Source organism: Rhinatrema bivittatum, chromosome 2, assembly GCF_901001135.1.
Source record: "Rhinatrema bivittatum chromosome 2, aRhiBiv1.1, whole genome shotgun sequence".
Classification (NCBI taxonomy): Eukaryota; Metazoa; Chordata; class Amphibia; order Gymnophiona; family Rhinatrematidae; genus Rhinatrema; species Rhinatrema bivittatum.
The window spans coordinates 125087744-125110168 of record NC_042616.1 but is presented as its reverse complement, the minus strand read 5'-3'; the positions used below and the strand labels follow the sequence as shown (position 1 = coordinate 125110168).

At 46.6% G+C, this 22425-nt stretch overlaps 1 protein-coding gene across 1 annotated transcript in view; it reads left to right on the top strand.

The window, feature by feature from the left end:
• Positions 1–22425, top strand: part of CCDC7 (coiled-coil domain containing 7) — an 820938-nt gene that overhangs the window by 433749 nt on the left and 364764 nt on the right. Inside the window, exon 15 of the mRNA XM_029587039.1 lies at positions 16241–16292. Within this exon, the coding sequence (XP_029442899.1) occupies positions 16241–16292 (52 nt within the window). The remainder of the gene's footprint in view (positions 1–16240; positions 16293–22425) is intronic.

The following is a 22425-nucleotide window of genomic DNA, read 5'->3' as shown; positions in this document are numbered from 1 at the left end:
AAAGCCTGTGAGGGAGTCAGTTGGACCGTTAGATGATCGAGGGGTTAAAGGGGCACTTAGAGAAGATAAGGCCATCGCGGAAAGATTAAATTTATTTATTTATTTATTTAATATATATTTCTATACCGGACTTCACGAATAGAAATTCACATCAGGCCGGTTTACATGGAACTTGGGGGGAAAACAAGTGTAACCAAGAACAAGAAGGCTGAATCAAGCAAAGTTACATAAAACAGGGGCATTGAACTTGGGGGCTAGAGTAGCCAGGAAGAAAGGTAAGGCGGAAATAAGCAACAAATAAATAATAAATAACTGGTTATGAGATTGGTAGTTATCTCATTCCTTAGGCTGAGTTCGAAGTGGCATTTTGACTAGGGGAAGGCTTGGAGGAAAAGCCACATGATTTCTTTGCTTCGGTGTTTACTGAAGAGGATGTTGGGGAGGTACCCGTAATGGAGAAGGTTTTCATGGGTAAAGATTCAGATGGACTGAATCAAATCACGGTGAACCTAGAAGATGTGGTAGGCCTGATTGACAAACTGAAGAGTAGTAAATCACCTGGACCGGATGGTATACACCCCAGAGTGCTGAAGGAACTAAAAAATGAAATTTCAGACCTATTAGTAAAAATTTGTAACTTATCACTAAAATCATCCATTGTACCTGAAGACTGGAGGATAGCAAATGTAACCCCAATATTTAAAAAGGGCTCCAGGGGTGATCCGGGAAACTACAGACCGGTTAGTCTCACTTCAGTTCTAAACATCAAAATCATAGAACATATAGAAAGACATGGTTTAATGGAACAAAGTCAGCATGGCTTTACCCAAGGCAAGTCTTGCCTCACAAATCTGCTTCACTTTTTTGAAGGAGTTAATAAACATGTGGATAAAGGTGAACCGGTAGATATAGTATACTTGGATTTTCAGAAGGCGTTTGACAAAGTTCCTCATGAGAGGCTTCTAGGAAAAGTAAAAAGTCATGGGATAGGTGGCGATGTCCTTTCGTGGATTGCAAACTGGCTAAAAGACAGGAAACAGAGAGTAGGATTAAATGGACAATTTTCTCAGTGGAAGGGAGTGGACAGTGGAGTGCCTCAGGGATCTGTATTGGGACCCTTACTTTTCAATATATTTATAAATGATCTGGAAAGAAATACGACGAGTGAGATAATCAAATTTGCAGATGACACAAAATTGTTCAGAGTAGTTAAAGCACAAGCAGATTGTGATAAATTGCAGGAAGACCTTGTGAGGCTGGAAAATTGGGCATCCAAATGGCAGATGAAATTTAATGTGGATAAGTGCAAGGTAATGCATATAGGGAAAAATAACCCATGCTATAATTACACAATGTTAGGTTCCATATTAGGTGCTACAACCCAAGAAAGAGATCTAGGTGTCTTAGTGGATAACACATTGAAATCATCGGTTCAGTGTGCTGCGGCAGTCAAAAAAGCAAACAGAATGTTGGGAATTATTAGAAAGGGAATGGTGAATAAAACGGAAAATGTCATAATGCTTCTGTATCGCTCCATGGTGAGACCGCACCTTGAATACTGTGTACAGTTCTGGTCGCCGCATCTCAAAAAAGATATAATTGCGATGGAGAAGGTACAGAGAAGGGCTACCAAAATGATAAGGGGAATGGAACAGCTTCCCTACGAGGAAAGACTAAAGAGGTTAGGACTTTTCAGCTTGGAGAAGAGACGACTGAGGGGGGATATGATAGAGGTGTTTAAAATCATGAGAGGTCTAGAACGGGTAGATGTGAATCGGTTATTTACTCTTTCGGATAGTAGAAAGACTAGGGGGCACTCCATGAAGTTAGCATGGGGCACATTTAAAACTAATCGGAGAAAGTTCTTTTTTACTCAACGCACAATTAAACTCTGGAATTTGTTACCAGGGGATGTGGTCAGTGCAGTTAGTATAGCTGTGTTTAAAAAAGGATTGGATAAGTTCTTGGAGGAGAAGTCCATTACCTGCTATTAAGTTCACTTAGAGAATAGCCACTGCCATTAGCAACAGTAACATGGAATAGACTTAGTTTTTGGGTACTTGCCAGGTTCTTATGACCTGGATTGGCCACTGTTGGAAACAGGATGCTGGGCTTGATGGACCCTTGGTCTGACCCAGTATGGCATTTTCTTATGTTCTTATGTTCTTATGTCTCCAGAGGAAGCCAAACACCAGATACATTTCCTGGAGCTTCGAGCGATGCGATATGCTCTCAGTGTTACGATCCCCCCTGTTGCTGCGCTACAGGAGGTATCTTACCTTTCCTCCGGAGGCCGCTCCGAAGCCAGGGCCTCGCCTGTGCACCATCCAGGACTTGCCCTAGGGCCTGGGAGGCCTAGCTGTTTCTGAGGCCTGCCTGTGGCTTGCTTGGCTGCGTTTGGACTTCCTGTTCGGCCACGCCCTTCTCTCTAGGGGCCGGCTTGCAGCTCTCCACCCCAGTTATAGGGCCAGCAAGGGGCGGTCCTGGCAAACTCCTCCCAGGGAGTTGCCTACAACCTGCAGTATAAAAGGACTCTCATTTCACTTGCTAGTTGCCTTCGGATTAGTGTTACACATTGCTGTGTCCTGTCTGCTGATCCAGGTACTCCGTGGTCTGCATTGCTTTGATGGCTCCTTGTCCTGTCTCTGCCTTGTTGTCTGCTCCTGATGTTACCTGATGTCTGTTCCTGATACAGTGCTTGATCCAGTTCCTGATTTTCCCAGATAATCCTGCTTCAGGCTGCCGGTGTGCAGCAAACCTTGCTTCAGGCTTCCGGTGTGCAGCAAACCCTTGCTTCAGGCTGCCGATGTGCAGCAAACCCTGCTATAGACTGCCTGTACTGCAGCTACCTGCCTTACCCTGTTCCTGAGTCTCCTAAATGCTAGCACCTTGTTTCTGTATCTTCAAGATGTCCTGGTGCCTTGCGGCAAGCCATGTTGTGGTCCGTGACCAGCCCTGTGGGCGGGCTGAGTAGGGCGCTTCGTGATGCAAGCCATGCACCTCGTTCCTAAATCTGTGAGAAAGCCTTACCTTATTACTGAAGGCAACCTCTGTAGTGGTCCGTGACCAGCCCCACGGGCGGGCTGTGTAGGGCGCTCCATGTTGCCAGTCTCGTACCTCGCCCTTGAGTCTCCTGTATGCATCATACCTCGTTCCTGACTCTACGTCTGCACCTTCAGTACCCTGTCTCTGATGTCTTTGCACCAGTCCTTTTCTCTGATGTCTCTGCAGCAGTCCTTGCTTCTGATGTCTCTGCACTAGCCTTCGTCTAAGATGTCTTCCGTGTACTAAGGATTCTGTCTGCCCTCGTTCTCTGTCCGGCCTGCCGCTCTTTGCCGTTACCCAGCGGCAGGTCCGAAAGGGCTTGGAACAGTCGGAGGACCGTTCATCAACCAACATTGCATTGCTGGTTGTCATGGGCGTGCAGGTCCGGCTGAGGGTCAGACTCCGCTCCTTAACCCCTGCTTCAGTACACGCCTGGCTCACCATGCCAGCACCGGCTCACCTCCCACGATGTTGCTGGGGCTCCTCCCTAGCTCTCGCCATGGCCCAAGGGCTCACACCACCTGCTTTAGAGACGGCTGTGCTCCCCGTGCCTACAATACGTACCCGAGGGCGCCGAAACCCTCGGCCCGTCAGCGGCGTGGCGGACGTGCCCGTAACACTCAGAGCTTTTCAGGATTCTCTATCAAATCACGTTATCCTGATTCAGACGGACAACCAGGTGCCATGTGGTACATCAACAAGCAGGGAGGCACAGGCTCCTTCCTTCTGTGTCAGGAAGCTGCGCAGATTTGGGCGGAAGCGCTCTCCCACTTGATGTACCTCAGGGCCACCTACTTGCCGGGAGTACACAATGTCTTGGCAGACAAACTGAGTCGTGTCTTCCAACCACACGAGTGGTCACTCAACCCCTCGGTAGTGACCTTTCTTTTCCAGCAATGGGGTTATCCCCAAGAAGACCTCTTTGCGTCCCCTCAGAACCACAAAGTGGACAATTACTGCTCCCTCATTCGGAGCGAGCGCTCTCAGCCCAGAGATGCATTCTCCCTCTCGTGGGCAACCGGTCTGCTTTATGCATTCCCTCCACTTCCTCATCTCTCGAAGACTCTCGTGAAGCTCCGTCAGGACAAGGGAACCATGATCCTGATAGCACCTCACAGGCCACACCAAGTGTGGTTTCCCATACTCCAGGATCTCTCCATCCGCAGGCACATTCCCTTGGGAAAGGACCCGCTTCTGATCACTCAGAACGACGGATGTCTACGCTATCCCAACCTTCAGACCTTGTCCCTGATGGCATGGATGTTGAAAGGTTAATTTTTCAACCACTTAACCTTTCAGATTCGGTTTCTCGTGTCCTGATTGCTTCACGGAAGCCTTCCACAAGAAAGTCTTATTCCTTTAAATGGAAAAGGTATACATCATGGTGTTCTTCGCAATCCCTTGAGCCTTTTTCCTGTCCAATCCCAAGGTTTTTGGACTATCTCTGGCATTTATCGGAATCAGATCTAAAGACCTCTTCCATCAGAATGCATGTCAGTGCGGTAGCCGCCTTCCATAAAGGTGTCAGGGATGTCCCTATATCAGTACAACCCCTCGTAACTCGTTTTCTTTAAGGCTTACTCCATATCAAGCCTCCTTTACGTCCTCCAGCCCCTTCTTGGGACCTTAATCTGGTTCTTGGTCGGCTCATGAAACCTCCATTCGAGCCTCTTCACTCCTGTGACCTAAAATATCTCACATGGAAAGTGATTTTCCTTTTAGCTATCACTTCAGCTCGCAGGGTTAATGAATTACAGACCCTAGTTACCTATCCGCCTTACACTAAACTCCTGCAGGACCGGGCGGTACTCCGCACTCACCCTAAGTTTTTGCCTAAGGTAGTTTCGGAGTTTCACATTAATCAATCCATCATACTACCTATCTTCTTTCCCAGGCCCCACTCCAGCCCAGGGGAACAGGCTCTGCATACCCTTGACTGAAAACGGGCTCTAGCATTCTACCTAGACCGTACAGTTGCCCACAGGAAGAGCACTCAGTTATTCGTCTCTTTCCATCCCAACAAACTAGGGCAACCTGTGGGTAAGCAGACTCTCTCCTCCTGGTTGGCGGACTGCATATCTTCTTGCTATCAGCAAGCAGGCATTCCTTTCCAAGGCCGTGTTAAAGCACACTCTGTGAGGGCCATGGCGACTTCAGTAGCACACCTACGATCGGTGCCGCTTCCTGACATTTGTAGGGCTGCCACCTGGAGTTCTCTCCACACTTTCGCAGCCCACTATTGCCTAGACAAAGCCGGAAGACAAGATTCCATCTTCGGCCAATCTGTCCTGCGTAACCTATTTCCAACGTGACGTACCAACACCCACCTGCCCGGTGGCGTTCAGGATGCCCTCTACCAAATTCCACCCCAGTTGTTGTGCCTGTTGCATGCCGTTGGGGACATTTGGTGCAGGATCGGACATCCTCAGCTCGGTACTCACCCATATGTGAGGACTACCATCCTGCTTGTCCTGTGAGAAAGCAAATGTTGCTTACCTGTAACAGGTGTTCTCATAGGACAGCAGGATGTTAGTCCTTACGAAACCCGCCCACCGCCCCGCGGTGTTGGGTTCGTAACGTTTTGTTGTTTTATTTTTTCGGCACTGCCTGTAGCTATCAAATAAAACTGAAGGGGGACCCCTGCTGGCTGGAGAGTTAGTGCCATGCTGGGCTTGCCCAGTAGGGGCCAGTCAAAGTTCTGGAAACTTTGACAGAAGTTTTCCATGATTTGGCTCCCTCCTGATGATGTCACCCATATGTGAGGACTACCATCCTGCTTGTCCTGTGAGAACACCTGTTACAGGTAAGCAACATTTGCTTTCTCTGGCTTGATCCTGGTATGGCTTATGACCCTTCTCCTGACTTCTCCTGGATTGGCTTCGGACCCTTCTCCTGATTTTATCCTGGCCTGGACTTCGACCCTTCTTGTGTACTGAACCCTCGGACCGGCTTTGGACTATTCTGTGACTCCGTCCTCAAGACTACTATGACCTGCTGGAGGCGCCAGCCGTCTGGAACCCACGACCCGCAGGAGGCGCCTGCATCCAAACCTTTCTTCAGTCTTCAAGGGAGACTCCTAAGTCCCAGCAGCCGGGTCCTTACGGGCTTCTCCTGGGGGGATCTCGAGCTTCCAGGGCGAAGTCTTCATTCTACATCTACAGCATTTGGCCTTGCCCTTCGACGGTAGAGACCTAAGGGGATTATTTCCTTTTAAGTAGTGCTGACTCTACCTCGGAACAGGGGTCCACCTTTGGATTCATAACATAATACCAAGGCCATGGACCTGGCAGAGGCCTCAGCTCGATAAGCCATCCCAGGACTAGCCCAGAACGTCATGGAGCAGCAATGTATACTGGAGTCCATGGCATCTTCTTTGGAACGACTCAACGCACGTTTTAATTCGATGACGGCTGCTCGGGCAGTTCCCCCACCAGTACCATTGATAATGCCAAGTAATACCTGGAATATGATTCCGTTACCTATTCCTCCACGCCTCGCTGGTGATCCTCGCCTGTGCCAAGGATTCCTATACCAGTGCAGCATGCACTTTCATCTTCAAGCCTCTTTGTTCCCGGATGACCTTACGAAGACTACATATATCCTGTCTCTGTTAGAGGGTAAAGCCCTGATCTGGGCTTTGCCTTTTTGGCGATGGTCGGATCCAGTCCTACAGGATCTTCCGAAGTTTTTGGAACTGTTTTAAGCAGTATTTGACGACCCAGGGATACAGGTGGTCGCTGGCTCTAAACTTCTACAACTTCGGCAAGGAAGTCAACCATTGGCAGTCTATACTATTGAATTTAGAACGCTGGCATCTGAACATCATTGGGATGAGAATTGTCTATGGTCTATATATTTGGAGGGCCTGTCTCCCAAAATAAAAGATGAGATGGCAGCCCGAGAGTTACCTCGATCATTAGACTCTATTGTGGACTTGGTAACCCGGATCGATCGCCGACTTCAAGAAAGAGCCCGCGAGGGATCTAACACAAGAAGGTCCATGACGGTTACTTCCTCCTCTCTTCCGGTTACTTCCGTTTCATGAACTACGCCCACTACCGAAGGGACTATTGCAGAACCTATGCAATTAGGATGTGGCCCACTCTCTCCGGAGGAATGACAAAGACGCCGCCGAGAGGGACTCTGTCTGTATTGCGGAGGAGTGGGTCATCTCAGAGCTCATTGCCCAACACGTCCAGAAAACTTCCAAGCCTAGGATCATGCGGGGGAGTAACCCTAAGCATCACTTCTCCGGCTCCCCCACTCACGCTACAGGTCTCCTTGATTCTTGGAGGTCTCCGATTTTCTACGATGGCACCTGTAGACTCGGGGGCAGGAGAGAGCTTCATCCACCAAGATGTAGTGGAACAACTACACATCCCTCTTCGCCTTTGCCCTAGGCCATTGATTCTATCTTCCATCCACGGAGATCCTCTGCTAGGGTGAATAACGCACCAAACTGTTCCACTGGTTTGTCACATTGAACCCAATCATTCGGAACAGATCTCATTTTACGTCATTCAGAGAGCGATACATCCTGTGGTTTTGGGCATTCCCTGGTTACAACGTCATAACCCTCAGTTCGACTAGACATCTTTAAAGCTTTTTCACTGGGGTTCTGTTATGTTCGTGGACCCTTGGGCTGGTTGGAACAGAAGATGGAGTACAGTGGAGGTCCACAGCGAATGTCCCAACCAGGAGGCGGCTCGGAAGTTCGGTGCTGGCTGACGCTCTGGTCTATGGTGAAGTCTTTTACGACTAAGGACGAGACCCTCAGTGGACGGATGGACAGTGTTGGACCGAAGAGGAGAAGATTCTTTGCCCTGGAGACCGGTACTCCCCCGGGAGGAGCCCTTAGGAGTCCAGCCGCTGGGACTTTAGGAGATTCGCCCTGGAAGCCGAAATCCCCCCAGGAGGAGCACGTAGGGACACGGCCGCTGGGACTTAGGTGACTTCCTGAGGATGCGGGTGGTCCGGATGCAGGCGCCTCCTGCAGGTCGTGGTTCCGTACGGGTGGCGCCTCCAGCAGGTCGTGAGAAATCCAGAAGTCAATCCAGGAGTCGGAGTCCACGGATGGTCCGCAGCCAGTCCAGGGGTCGGTATCCAGTGAGCGGTCCGCAGCCAGTCTAGGGGTCAGAGCCAGAAGAATGATCCGAAGCCGGTCCAGGGGTCAGAGCCAGAAGATGATCCGAAGCCGGTCCAGGGGTCAGAGCCAGAAGAAGATCCGAAGCCGGTCCAGGGGTCAGAGCCAGAAGAAGATCCGAAGCCGGTCCAGGGGTCAGAGCCAGAAGAATCAGCAGCGGAGGGAAGGCAGAAGCAGGACGAAGACAACCAAGACCACAGCAGCACAAACCAACTCCAGGAACCTTGTTGCAAGGCGCTGGAGTGAAGTAGATGCAGGGTACATATACCCTGAAGGCGTCTGACGTCATCCACAGGTGCAGCAGCTGAATAGAAGATTTTCCCGCGCTGGCCCCTTTAAGGAAGGCTCCTCCCCACGCGCGCACGTCAGGGGGCGGGGCCAGCCACGCCGAGCCGTCGACGTCTCTCCCAAGGAGGGAGAGACGCGCTGAAGGGCCTGCAGGCCCGGGGAACCTCCGAAACGGCCCGGGCCGCCCCCGAGGTAGGTGGAGGGATCGGGGCACGGCCCGGGACCGCAACAGGTTCAGCATGCCAAGAAACCTGCCTTAAAGGAACGACTTCCACAGACAGTTATATCTGTACTACTCTTCTTGAGAGATTGTCGTCTCAGTATGGTCGGTTTGCGGATGTTTTCTCCAAAACAGCCGCTGATACCTTGCCTCCACATCGAGAGTTTGACTGTGCCATTAATCTGGTTCCAGGGGCGACTCCACTTCGTGGTAGGGTTTACCCATTATCCATCGCGGAGACCCACGCCATGTCCCAATACATTCTAGAGAATCTACAGAAGGGGTTCATTCGACGATCTACGTCTCCGGCCGGAGCCGGTTTCTTCTTCGTTGGAAAGAAAGTTGGGACTCTGCGTCCATGTATCAATTTCCATGGACTTAATGCCATTACCATAAAGGACCGCTACCCATTACCTCTAATTGCTGAACTCTTTGATCGTTTACAAGGAGTCCAGGTATTCTCTAACTTAGATCTCAGAGGAGCATATAACCTAATCAGGATTCGTGAAGGAAATGAATGGAAGATGGCTTTCAATACTAGAGATGGTCATTATGAATATCTCATTATGCCATTCGGATTGACCAATGCTCCTGCAGTTTTCCAACACCTCATTAATGAAATATTTTGAGATCTACTTTACGTCTGCGTAGTTGTCTATTTAGATGACATTCTAATATTTTCTCCCAATCTTAAATCACACCGGCAACATGTTGTTCAGGTTTTACAATGACTAAGAGAAAACAAACTATATGCTAAGCTTGAAAAATGCACTTTTGAAAGAGAATCACTACCCTTCCTGGGGTACATTATCTCTAAATAGGGTTTTAAAATGGACCCCTGCAAGTTGAAATGTATCAAAGAATGGCCACAGCCTAAAGGATTACGCACACTTCAACGATTTCTTGGGTTTGCGAACTACTATCGTAGTTTTATTCAGAACTTTTCTAAACTAGCTGCACCTCTCACTGCCCTGACTCGTAAGGGGGCAAACATCAAGGCTTGGCCCATGGAGGCTGAAGAAGCCTTTCAAGCACTCAAGAACTCTTTCCTGCAACAACCATGTCTTCGACATCCTGATCCTAGACTTCCATTTATTGTAGAAGTGGATGCATCAGCAGAAGGAGTTGGAGCCGTTTTAAGTCAAACCAACGCATCGGGAACATCTCATCCTTGCTCGTACTTCTCCAAGAAATTTTCTCCGGCAGAACACAATTACTCCATCGGGCATAAGGAGCTTCTCGCCATTGAGCTGGCATTTGAAGAGTGGCGGCAGTTGTTGGAGGGAGCACAACATTGCATAACAGTCTTCACAGACCATAAAAACTTGACATACCTTCAGCAAGCTCAACATTTGAACCCCCGCCAGGCTCGTTGGGCCCTCTTTTTCACACTTTTTAATTTTGAACTACGCTGCAGACCAGCCGATAAGAACATTAAGGCTGACGCCTTATCCAGATCCTTCTCCATCGACGATACTGAAGAGCCCGTACAGCATATCATTGACCTGGCTCGCATTATTCTCTCTGCTACATTCACGGTTCCACCGGGTAAAACAGTGGTGCCTAAAAGATTCTGTAATAAAGTATTGGCTTGGGATCATGATTCCCAGTTAACGGGTCATCCTGGACAAGTACGTACTCAAAAACTCCTCCAACAATACTATTGGTGGCCTGAGATGCGTAAGGATATACGAGCTTATGTTGACTCCTGCCCAACTTGTGCTCAACATAAAATTCCTACAGGGAAAACATGGTGCCTACGAAACCATGGACACATATCTCCACAGACTTTATTGTGGAACTCCCACCATCTGAAGGCAACACTGTGATTTGGGTAGTGTTAGACCGTTTTTCTAAAATGGCCCACTTTATCCCACTGCCCTCCCTCCCATCTGCAGCACGGCTGGCTCAATTATTTTTGCTTCACATTTTCCGCCTTCACGGACTGCCTCAGCACATCACCTCAGACCGTGGTCCTCAGTTCACGCTCAATACTGGCACAACCTCTGCAAGAAGTTCCGTATTTCTCTGGATTTTACCACAGCGTTCCATCCTCAGGCTAATGGTCAGGTGGAACGTACAAATTGTACGTTGAAACAGTTTCTATGGCTTTATGTCAACTCTTGACAGGATGATTGGGCGTCCCTTCTTTTCTGGGCTGAATTCGCGCACAATTCGCATGCCGGCACCTCAACGGGGGCATCTCCTTTTCAGATTGTCTTTGGTCTTCAGCCCAGGCCACTCCTGCCCGTACCACTGCCTGTTCCTTCGCCTGCGGCTCAGCTGACAGCGGTTCAGCTTAAACAGCTTTGGGCCCATTCTCAACAGATGTTACATAAAGCAGCTCACTTCGCTAAGAGATTTGCCAACCAACATCGATGACAGGCTCCCCAGTTCCGTCCAGGGGAAAAGGTGTGGCTCAGCACCCGGCACATCTGGTTGCTGGTTCCTTCTATGAGATTGGCCCCTCGCTACATTGGACCATTCTCGGTGCTACGACAATTAGGTCCGGTGACCTACCAACTCCGATTGCCTGCCACATTGAGAATTCACAACTCATTCCATGTGTCCCTCCTGAAACTGTTGGTCCTCACTTGGCCTTCCTGGAAAACTCCCGAAGTACCACAGCATAGGGCTGAGGATGAGATCATATACCAGGTACAAGAGGTTCTGGACGTCCGGAAAAGAGGCAAAACATGGGAGCATCTTCTATCGTGGGAAGGATTCGGACCTGAGGAGAATTCTTGGGAGCCTGCTAAGAATATACTGGACAAGTCTCTTCTCACAAACTTTCACCCTGAACACCCTGGAAAGCCCAAGCCTTCTAGGAGGAGGCCTAAAGGAGGGGGTACTGTTAGGACCGCTGGCCACGGAGGGCCGCCACGACGGTCTGGGGCCGGGTGTCATGGCTGCTGGCTGTGACGGGCCGCGACCAGGGTCGGGTTGGCGGCCGCGGCAATGCAGACCTTACCCGAGGGGTCAGGTGGTCCCGAGGCACCTGCTGTGGCAGGCAGCCGCTCCTATGTTGGTCTTCACGGCCACGATCGCTTCTAGCCCGGCCGCATGGTTCCCTCGGTCGGGCTGACTCCTCCCCCTCTGCCTATACTAGAGCCGCGCGTGTGGCTGAAAAGAAAATTTAAAGGAGCCATGACAGGAAATTGTATTGGTTCCTCCTGAGACTCCTCCCTCGACTTCCTGAATTTAAGGCAAGGTCTGATCCCCAGACCTTGCCTTGGTATCAAGGTTCCTGGTTGAGTTTGGCTCAGAGCTTCTTGTTCCTGGTTCTTCGTTCCGCTTTGCTTCCCTCGGAAGAGGGGTCCACCTTTGGATTCATAACAAAAGGAATGGTGAATAAAACAGAAAACGTCATAGTACCTCTGTATCACTCCATTGTGAGACCAATCCTTGAGTATTGTATGTATTTATGGTCACTGCATCTCAAAAAAGATTAGTTGCACTTGGAAAGGTTCAGAGAAGAGCAACCAAAATGATAAAGGAGATGGAATGAATCCCCTATGAGGAAAGAGTAACGAGGTTAGGGCTGTTCAGCTTGGAGAAAATATGGCTGAGGGGGGATATGATAGAGGTCTATAAAATCATAAGAGTACTAGAATGGGTAAATGTAAATCAGTTATTTACTCTTTCAGATAATACAAGGACTAGGGGGCACTCCATGAAGTTAGCAAGTAGCACAGTTAAAATAAAATGGAGAACATTCTTTTTCACTGACTGCACAATTAAGCTCTGGAATTTGTTGCCAGCGGATGTGGTTAAGACAGAGTAGTTGGGTTTAAAAAAGGTTTGGACAAGATCCTGGAGAAGTTCATAAACTGCTATTAATCAAATTAACTTAGGGAATTGACTCTGGGAATAGCTACTGCTTATTACTAGCATTAGTAGCAAAGATTTATTTTCTGTTTGGGTATTTGTCAGGTATATGTATCCTGGATTGGCCACTGTTGGAAACATGATGCTGGATTTGATGGACCCTCGGTCTGACTTCTCATGTTTTTATGGCATATCAAGCCTCTGGTACAAATAACGCCAATTCCATGGGACTTGAATGTTGTCTTTCTTCAACTGAGGAAGCCTCTGTTTCAGCTACTGGAGTTGGCTTTGTTTAAGTTCTTGACCTGAAAAGTATTATTCCCCATTGTAGCCATCTTCGCTAGGAGAGTCAGTGAGCTTTAATCTCTCATTCACTTCCCACCATACATGCATTTCTTTCACAACAGGATAGTCCTTCATACTCACCTAAAGTTTCTACCAAAGGTTGTCTTGGCTTTCCAGATCAATCAAGCTATCTTATTATCTATCTTCTTTCCAAGACCTCATGCGCATGAAAGAAAAAAAACTTTTTTCTTGTACTGCAAAAGAGCCTTTGCCTATTACAAGAAACCACCTCAACCACATCACCAAACTTCCCAACTGTTTGTGTCATACAACCCAGACAGTCTAGATGTGGCAGTTACCAAATATATTTTATCTAACTGGATAGCTATGTGCATTCAACAGTGCTACTACACCTTAGTAGTATTGCAAAGCAGAGACTCTGTTAATGCTCATCAAATGAGAGCTATGACTTCTTCTGTCACTTGTCTTTGAGAAGTGCTTCTCAAGGACATCTGCAAAGCTGTAACTTGGTTATCAGCTCACACCTTTACGTCCCATTACTGTCTGGACAACCTCTCAAGCACTGACAGTAGATTTGGACATGCAGTTTTGCATAACCTCGTCTCACAGTAGCTAATGCTCCATGTTAGAGTCCAGTTTGCTTACTCAGTAAATGCTCTGCTGCAACCCTCAGTTAGGGACTCCCCACATGTAATAGCTAATTCAACCTGCTTATTGACAGAAAAAACAAGTTTGCTTATCCTAAATGATGTTTTCTGTTGATAGCAGGATGAATTAGCCATGGAATACTCACCTGCCTTCCAGAAGAGTGGACTACTTAGCTAGCATTAGCTCTGATATAGACTGAGGAGGCTCACAAGGCAACACCCAAGTGGGAATTTTTGGGTGGTTATGATGGTCGTTCTATAACAAGTCATTGTATTTTTGGTATTGAATATTTTTGTTTTGCAATACATATTGGGCCAGATTTTAAAACTTAGGCGCGGGCGTAGATATGTGTGCGCAACCCGGCATGCACAAATCTCTGCCCGAGTTTATAACATGCATGCGCAGCCTCGCGCATTTTATAAAATCTGGGGTTGGTGCGCGCAAAGGGGTGCACACTTGTGCACCTTCCATGCGCCAAGCCCTAGGGTAGCCCCGATGGCGTTCCTTGTTCCCTCCGAGGCCCTCTTTCCGCCACCCCCCACCTTCCCCTCCCTTCCTCTATCTAACCCGCCCCCCAGCCCTATCTAAAACTACCCCTTACCTTTGTTCGTGAAATTGCGCCTGTCTCCGCTGTGCCTGGAGGCTCCAGCCCCGTCCATGCCCCACCCCCTTTTTCAAGCCCCGGGACATATGCGCGTCCCGGGGTGCGTGTGCGCCGCCGAGCCTAAGCAAGATAGGTTCAACGCGCGCAGGGGCAGCTTGGGGCAGCTTTTCGAGGGTTATGCGCATATGTTACGCATGTAACCCTTTGAAAATATGTCCCATTTTGTAACTCATCTGTTACTTTGTTTGCAGCATTATTAGACTTCTATTGTGTGAACCCATCTATAATGGCCAATTCATCCTGTTATCTATGGAAAACACTGTTTATTGTAAGCAAGCTTGCTTTACCTTACTCAAATTCCTGAGTTAATGCTCTTTAGTACATTGGGCATTTGATGGAGGGGGTGGGGGGGATGTGTATGTGTGTGTGTGCAGGAGATAACAATTGTATTTAAATAGACTTATTTTAACTCAGTTTAGTATATTGATTCCTGAAACTCTACATATGGAATTAATAGCTACAAAGTTTAATTATGGAAAGTCAACCACTTTTCTTGTAATCAGTGGGAAAGTGTTATAAAACTTAACATATTTTGAAAACATGGGCATAAAACTGAAATTTTAGGTGCCAGGGAAAACATGATTTTATATGATTTTTTTTTTTTTTTTTGCTTTTCTTTCCTTTATTTGTATTTTATTTATGGAGATGGGAATTTTCAAAAATCATTTACCTGCGTAAATGACTATTTACGCAGGTAAAAGGACATTCTGAAAATTTCCTACCATGTGAGTAGGTATTTCACGTTGCACATACTTTTACCCATGTCTTTGTAGAGGCATTCCTGGGGTCGGGGCTAGCTGGGAGGAAGAGATGGGGTGGGAGCTACAACATGCACAGTTTTATATTTTTAAAACATTTTTGTCAGAAAAAATATCAATGGAAAAAGTAGGTGCAAATTTCTGCAGTTAATTTTCCCCTAAGAAGGGGAAAGTGCATGCGTATTTTCCCTTTCTGAATTGGTACGAAAATCGCAGCTAAAAGTACTAGCAGACACTGCTACTGCCCACATAGTTTTGAAAATTGCCCCTCTAATGACCTTGTGCTGAGCTCACAATGGAAATCTTCTTTGTCTTTGATCCTGGCTGTGGTGAACAATGCAACTCTTCCCCGGCACAGGAATGGGGCCTCTCTTCCTATCTGTACCCTATATTTTCCCTCTCCCTCCTCTCTCCTTCTGCCTCCACTTTCACCCTTCCTTTCCTGGGTCCCCGTCAGTCCCTCATTCTTCCCTCTCTCTACCTCCTTCCATTACTGTGCTTCTCCTCTCCTTCCTTGTTGCCCCTTTTTCATCCCCTCATGCTTTCTCTCTGTCTCTTTATCTTCTCTCCCTGTGTCTCCTTTTCTGTCTCTGTCCTTCTCTCTTTCATCTCTGTCTCCTTCTATCCGTCTTCACTCTCAGCTCTATTTTGACATTGCATTCTACATCTTGGTTATTTATAAGATAGGCCTCAGTGAGCAGAACAGCAGCTTCTCTCTATATATCCACTGCTCCTTATTTTAGACACCAGGTTATAAATTTTAGTCAACCTGACTTATTTGCTCTTTAAGCCACTAATTCATTATTTTATCCATAAAGGTTAGTGCAACTTTACCATCTGAACAGGTTTTACAGTTCTTATTTTAGTGGATTATGCCCTATTTTCTTCTTTTCCAGAATGCTGATCCTACTCTGAACATTAAGGGGGGAGAGACCATTTTCAGTTCTCGTGGGTAACTTGCAGATTAGGAATCATGCTCTATGTGACAACTGCACTATCTCACATAGGCTAGAGTGAACACTAAACACAGAATACAGAATAGTTTTATGAAGATGCCTGCATGGATCTGAGCACAATTAAACCAAAAGGGGATGATAGTTACTAAAACACCCCAAACATCACTGAATTCTTTCTTATCTGAGTTCAATTTTTGGAAGGTTTTCCTCAGGTAAACACTTCCTGAAAATCCCCTCCCCATATGTGGGGAAAAAAGGGAAGCAGCATGGGGGGGACGGACACGACAGGGAGGGAGTGGGGGAGGCCCTCTAAAATACCTTCAGTAGTTTCTATTATTATTAGTTTTAACATTAATACATCAATATTGCTATTTTAACTTACAGCCAAGAGGAGAAGGGAAGTAAGAAAATCATGGAAGATTTGGTAGTAGCACAGGTAAGGACAAGAAGATAGTAGTTGCCTGGTTTATACTGATATTAATATGGCCTTGATCTGTAAATCTTTCCTACTGTGGTATATATTAAAATTATATATTTAAAATCTATTTTAGCAGTTTCCCTGCTCACCTTCAACCCATGCATAGAGGTATCTGCTTTTCCCCTTACCTCTTGATTTACAGGAGGGTGTATTCTAATGAGTACACTCATCACCTTTGAACAGGCACTTGGGATATATAGTAGATATTTCATTTGGAGACTTCAGTGTGCACTGATTCTCTAATTAATAGCATCCTTAGGCTTTCCTCTCTACAAGGAAGGCTTTCCTGTAGGACTCTCTCAGAAAAGCAAGAGGAATTTACAGACACTTATATTTAGAATTTCTAAAATTGTGGTAAAAAGAAATATCAAAATTTCACAAAGGAAAATAAATGAAATGTCAGAAGTGTTCAAGCAGTATATAATGACTGGCAACCTTTTTACAATATAAATCTGGATAGATCTACAAGACCACCTCAGGATTGTAGAGCTACCAAGAAAAGATCATGGTTTTATTTGTACTGATGTGACATGCATGTATTTTACTTCATAACAGAAAGCACTGAAATATAAATAACACAGCTAATGTATCTGATCCTTGATCAGCATAACTTTGTCTGGATTTTCTTTTAATGTGGCACATTGATAGAGCTGATTGTGCTGGTAAAATAGTTCGTCATTTAGTAAATATTCAGTTGCACCATACCAAGTGAAAAACAGTTTGTATAGGATCAGGGAGAGGGACAACCAATGACAGTAAGTTTGGCCAGTCTGGGGAGTCTCTGTCAAGCTGCCACTATAGAAAAAAAAATTACAGAAAATAAATTTGGTCTGTTGCTGCCAAAGCTATTTGGGTTTGTTGGCATTGTTTTCCTCCTTTTTTAAAAATGTTTTTGCAATTGGGGAAGTCTGCAGCTAGAAATTTCCCATGTGTGAGGATAAAGCATTCTGCTTGTCCTCAGAGAAAGCAAAGTTGTTTAACTCATAAGCATTGGAATGGTTTAGGCCACAGAGGCCATGGCCTAACCAAAATCTGACCCTTCCCACCAAATTGTGGGAGATTTGAGGCCGGGTTGGGAAGGCAGCAGCTGTTTGGCAGCAGGAGTACGAGGAGGGCAGTGATGCATCAGCTATATCTTGCATCCCTGCAGCTCTGAACCACATGGGACTCTGTATGGTGGTGTGTTTCAAAGCAACAGTTGCACCAGGCAGTGGAAGAGGGGGAAGTTGCAGCTCAAGGCGCTGTTGCTCTCCTCTTTGTGCTGCTGATCAGCATAGATAGAGGAGAAAGGAAGAGAGAGTAAGAGACGAGAAAGGGAGTGGATGGGAGAGAGAGCAATAGGTGGTGGGGCAGGGGAAGTGAGAGAGGTGTTGAGATAGAGGTAGCGAGGTGGCTAGTGGGGGGCAGGGGAATGAATGAGACCAGCGGAGGGAGGGAGGGAGAAGTTAGAGAGGGGGCGAAGCTTGGTAGGCTTTCCCCATTCCCAATCGCAACCAAAAAGGCATTCCTCTGTCCCTGGCATACCTGTAATAGGTGTTCTCCAAGAACAAGCAGGATTATATTTATTTATTTTAGATTTTTTATATTCTGCTTTTTGCACTTTATTTTAGCACTTCAAAGCAGATTACATTCAGGTACTATACAAATTGGATGGTAGTCCTCACACATGGTTGACATCTTTATTTATTTATTTATTTATTTATTTATTTGTTGAGTTTTATATACCATCATTCAGTAGAGCCATCATAATGGTTTACAAAAATATACATTTTTCTTAGCAGTTGTATAACAGAAAAAACAATGTGAACGTTATACATTTTCTTAGTAGTTGTGCAACAGTAAAAAACCCCCCCCCAATTTGAACAATATCAGAAATAAGCATATCAAGTCCAGAGAGCATTATTAGGTTCGATGAGGAGGATATGCAGTTCAGGGTGAAGAGAATATATTAAGAGGTTTATAACTGAGAGTTCAGTTGAGAGTTGGGATGATCAGACGTCTGAGGGTCAGTGTAGAATTTGCAGAACATTAGTTTTTAGGTCCTTTTTGAATATTTTTAGGTCATGTTGGGTTCTCAGGAATTTAGGTAGGGTGTTCCAAAGTTTAGGTGAGGCAATTGAAAAGGCTCTTTCTCTTGTGGTTGCCAGATGCGCATCTTTGATAGGGGGAATGCTTAGGTAACCTGAGTTATTAGAGCGTAGGTTTCTTGGAGGATTTTGAGGGATTATGTTTAGGGTGTTAAGACCTTGATGATCATTGTTTAGAATTTTGTGGATTATGGTCATTGATTTGTAAGCAATATGTGCAGTAATAGGGAGCCAGTGAAGTGAGGTCAATATTGGTGTTATGTGTTCACTTCTTTTTGTTCCAGTTGGGACTCTGGTGGCTGAGTTCTGCAATATTTGGAGTGGTTTGAGGGATGAAAAAGGTATTCCAGTTAGTAAGGAGTTGCAATAGTCAAAGGTGGAGAAGATAAGAAGTTGAAGTACAGATGGAGCCTGGCACGGAAAACTTTTGTCAGAGTTTCTAGAAACTTTGACAGACACACTGAGCATGCCTAGCATGCTGCCATGCAGGGTCCCTCTTCAGTCTCTCTTTTTCCACAGAGCTTAAGCCTCGCGGTCGTCGAGCTCGCGCTTGTTTCTTGAAATTTCAAGTTCTTCATCTTCTAGTGTTGCGATGGGTCCCTCTGCATTTTGCGGTTTTCCCTTCTCAGCTTTCGGTAAGTTTTTGGGTACTCGTGGTCAATCACCGATAGTGTCGTCTCCTGGTGGCCGCAACCATCGACCACGCACTGCGTTCTCTTTGTCATGGCATTGTCCGGCTTTCTCCAATGCCCCCAGTGCCCCCAGTCTATGTCCATCACAGATCCCAACGAGGTTGTGTTCTTTGCCTGGGGGCATCGCACGTTCTCACAGGACAAGCAGGATGGTAGTCCTCACATATGGGTGACATGGAGCCCAATCACGGAACACTTCTGTCAAAGTTTCCAGAACTTTGACTGGCCCCTACTGGACATGCCCAGCATGGCACTAACCCTGCAGTCAGCAAGGGTCCCCCTTCAGTCTTCTTTTTCCGCGCAGCAGTAGCCACGCGGTTAAGGAGCTCTGCAGAGATTCCTGACAGGAATTTTCCTCACAGAATTACTAAAATTTACTTTACCCCACAGGGGTCCCTCCTTCAACTTTTTCAAGCCGCGGTACTCCGGTAAGTTTTTTACCCATTTTCTGTCGCTTACCATCGAGTTTGGCCCTCGTGGCCTACTGGCTGTCGACCGTACCGTGGCTCAGTTTTTTCATGCTGTATACTCTATGTCAATACTTGTCAACACTTATTCCACAAATTTAGAGACGCTACTCCCAAACTACTAATGTATCATGATTATGACCATCATAATAGGCTTCATCGAATGAGCTTTCGCGTATTAAGACTCGGCCTTATATATAATCATAGGTCATCTTAGTTCAACAGTCTTATCAGACTAATTTGGCCAGAAAATTTTTTTTTTTAAATTTTCTATTTTCAAATTTTCACAATTAAACATCATGAATCATTTCTTAAAGGGAAATACGGTACATAATCTGGAATCAAGTATAACAAGAATTTTCTAATAACAGGAAAAAAGAGAAATTTACCTTCCATATACATTCTTAAATATAAGAATTATTGAGGCAAGAGCTAAATTGAACGAAGTGAACAATATTTGCAAACATGCATTAATAGATAGAAAAGATAGGAGAGCAACCACTTCTAACTTAGCCGATCACACTACAGGTATTTCAGCGGGGTGACCCAATAGAAAATCCCTCACCTGTTTAGGGTCAAAGAAAACATAGTTGTTCCCTTGGTAGCTTATACAGCACTTGCATGGAAATTTTAAAACATATCGGGCACCTATATTTAGTACCCTCTGTTTCATAAAAAAATTTTTCTGGCCAAATTAGTCTGATAAGACTGTTGAACTAAGATGACCTATGATTATATATAAGGCCGAGTCTTAATACGCGAAAGCTCATTCGATGAAGCCTATTATGATGGTCATAATCATGATACATTAGTAGTTTGGGAGTAGCGTCTCTAAATTTGTGGAATAAGTGTTGACAAGTATTGACATAGAGTATACAGTATATATATCCAATACTTTCACATCTAAATTTACATCAAGTCCTTCCTTTGTCACATATTAAGTTTACATCAATTTTTTCATGGCCATAGCGTCGAGGTTCCGTCGGTGCCTGGACTGTAATCGCACCATGTCCATCACAGATCCTCACAAGGTCTGAGTAATGTGTCTCGGATGTGAGCACGATGTCCTAACCTGCACCAAATATGCCCTTATGACACCAAAAGGTCGCAAGGCTAGAATGGAGAAAATGGAACTTCTCTTCCGTGCTCAAAACCCGACGCCGTCAATTGCATCGACGTTGTCGGAACTGGCACCATCGACTTCGCGCCAGCATCGACTTCCGGCCAGTGACCATCCGGCATCGATGACTTCTCAGCCTTCGACAGCCTCTACTCCCCCTCAGGACCGAGGGGATCGTAGAGATAAACATCACCACAGGCATCGAAAGTCTCGGACCATCGAGGGAGCGAAATCATCAACCTCGCCATCGTCTGAGCTGCCGTCGAAGAAACTCCGTCCAGAAAGGCACCGACCTTTTCGGCGACTGGGTCACCGAGGCAACCCTCACCCGACAGGGTATCGGGAGCCGCGACTCCGCCTTTAACGGTGGTCCCTCCGGCTATGCCTCTGCCTCCTTCTTCTGTTCCGGAGCTGGGCTGCTTGCTCCAGGTCTCCGAGAAGAACTGGACCAGATTGTTCAGGAGGCCATCGACAAGGCAATGCATCGACTCCAGGTTCCTCCGGCATCGACACCGGTACCGATTGCGGAACCGACCACTGACCCGATTCCAGCAGTGTTGGCACTGCTGCTCTCGAGGATGGAAGCGCTTATGGCCGCTTTTCCACCGATGGCCCCAGGTCACCGATGGCTCCGGTGCCCTCCCAACTTGCATTGTCATCGGGAGGAGAAACACCGTTCTGCATCCCTCCATCGGGAGTTCTGCCGATGCCTCAGCCATCGATGCCCATAGGCCGTCAGTGCCACTGATCCACCCATCGGTGCTGACATGTCCATCGGCACCATCGAGCCATCCATCGATGCCCTTGATGCCTGCACCGGTGCCTTCGATGCCTTCATCGGTGCCTCCAGTTATTCCTTTGAGTCCTTCGGAGCGTCAACCTGGACCTTCGCGGATCCTACCGCCCCGTCCTCCTCTAGTCCCTTGAGGAGCAGGTGCTGATCCCTACGACACCTGGACTGGTGATTCTTCACCAGACACTGATGATTTCCTTCACCACCTTCACCTACTGAAAGCAGAAAGCGTTCTCCTCCAGAGGACCTTTCCTTCATAAATTTTGTGAAGAAGATGTCTGAATTGGTTCCCTTCCAATTACAGACTGAACAAGATGACAGGCATCAAATGATGGAGCTGTTACAATTCCTGGATGCTCCCAAGGAAATAACCTCCATCCCTATCCACCAGGTTCTTCTGGATCTCCTCAAAAAGAACTGGGAACATCCTGGCTCTGTTGCTCCAGTCCACAGGAAAGCTGACACCACCTATCTCGTTCAGTCAGCTCCAGGCTTTCACAAACCTCAATTGGATCACCAATCTGTGGTTGTTGAATCTGCCCAGAAAAGAGTAAGGCGATCAAAACCTCACACTTCCTTTCCCCCAGGCAAGGAACAGAAATTTCTAGATGCCATTGTTCGTCAGGTCTTCCAGGGATCAATGTTCATCTCCAGAATTGCCTCTTATCAGCTCTATATGATCCAATATAATAGGGTCTTATTTAAGCAGATACAAGACTTAACAGATTCCCTGCCTCAACAATTTCAAGAGCAACTCCAAACTCTAGTAAACAAGGGTTTTGAGGCAGGCAAGAATGTGATCAGATCATCTTACGATGTCTTTGACACTGCTACCAGGGTATCTGCAGCAGCTATCTCAGCAAGACGATGGGCCTGGCTCAAGTCTTCCGACCTTCGCCCTGAAGTTGAAGACAGATTATCCGACCTGCCTT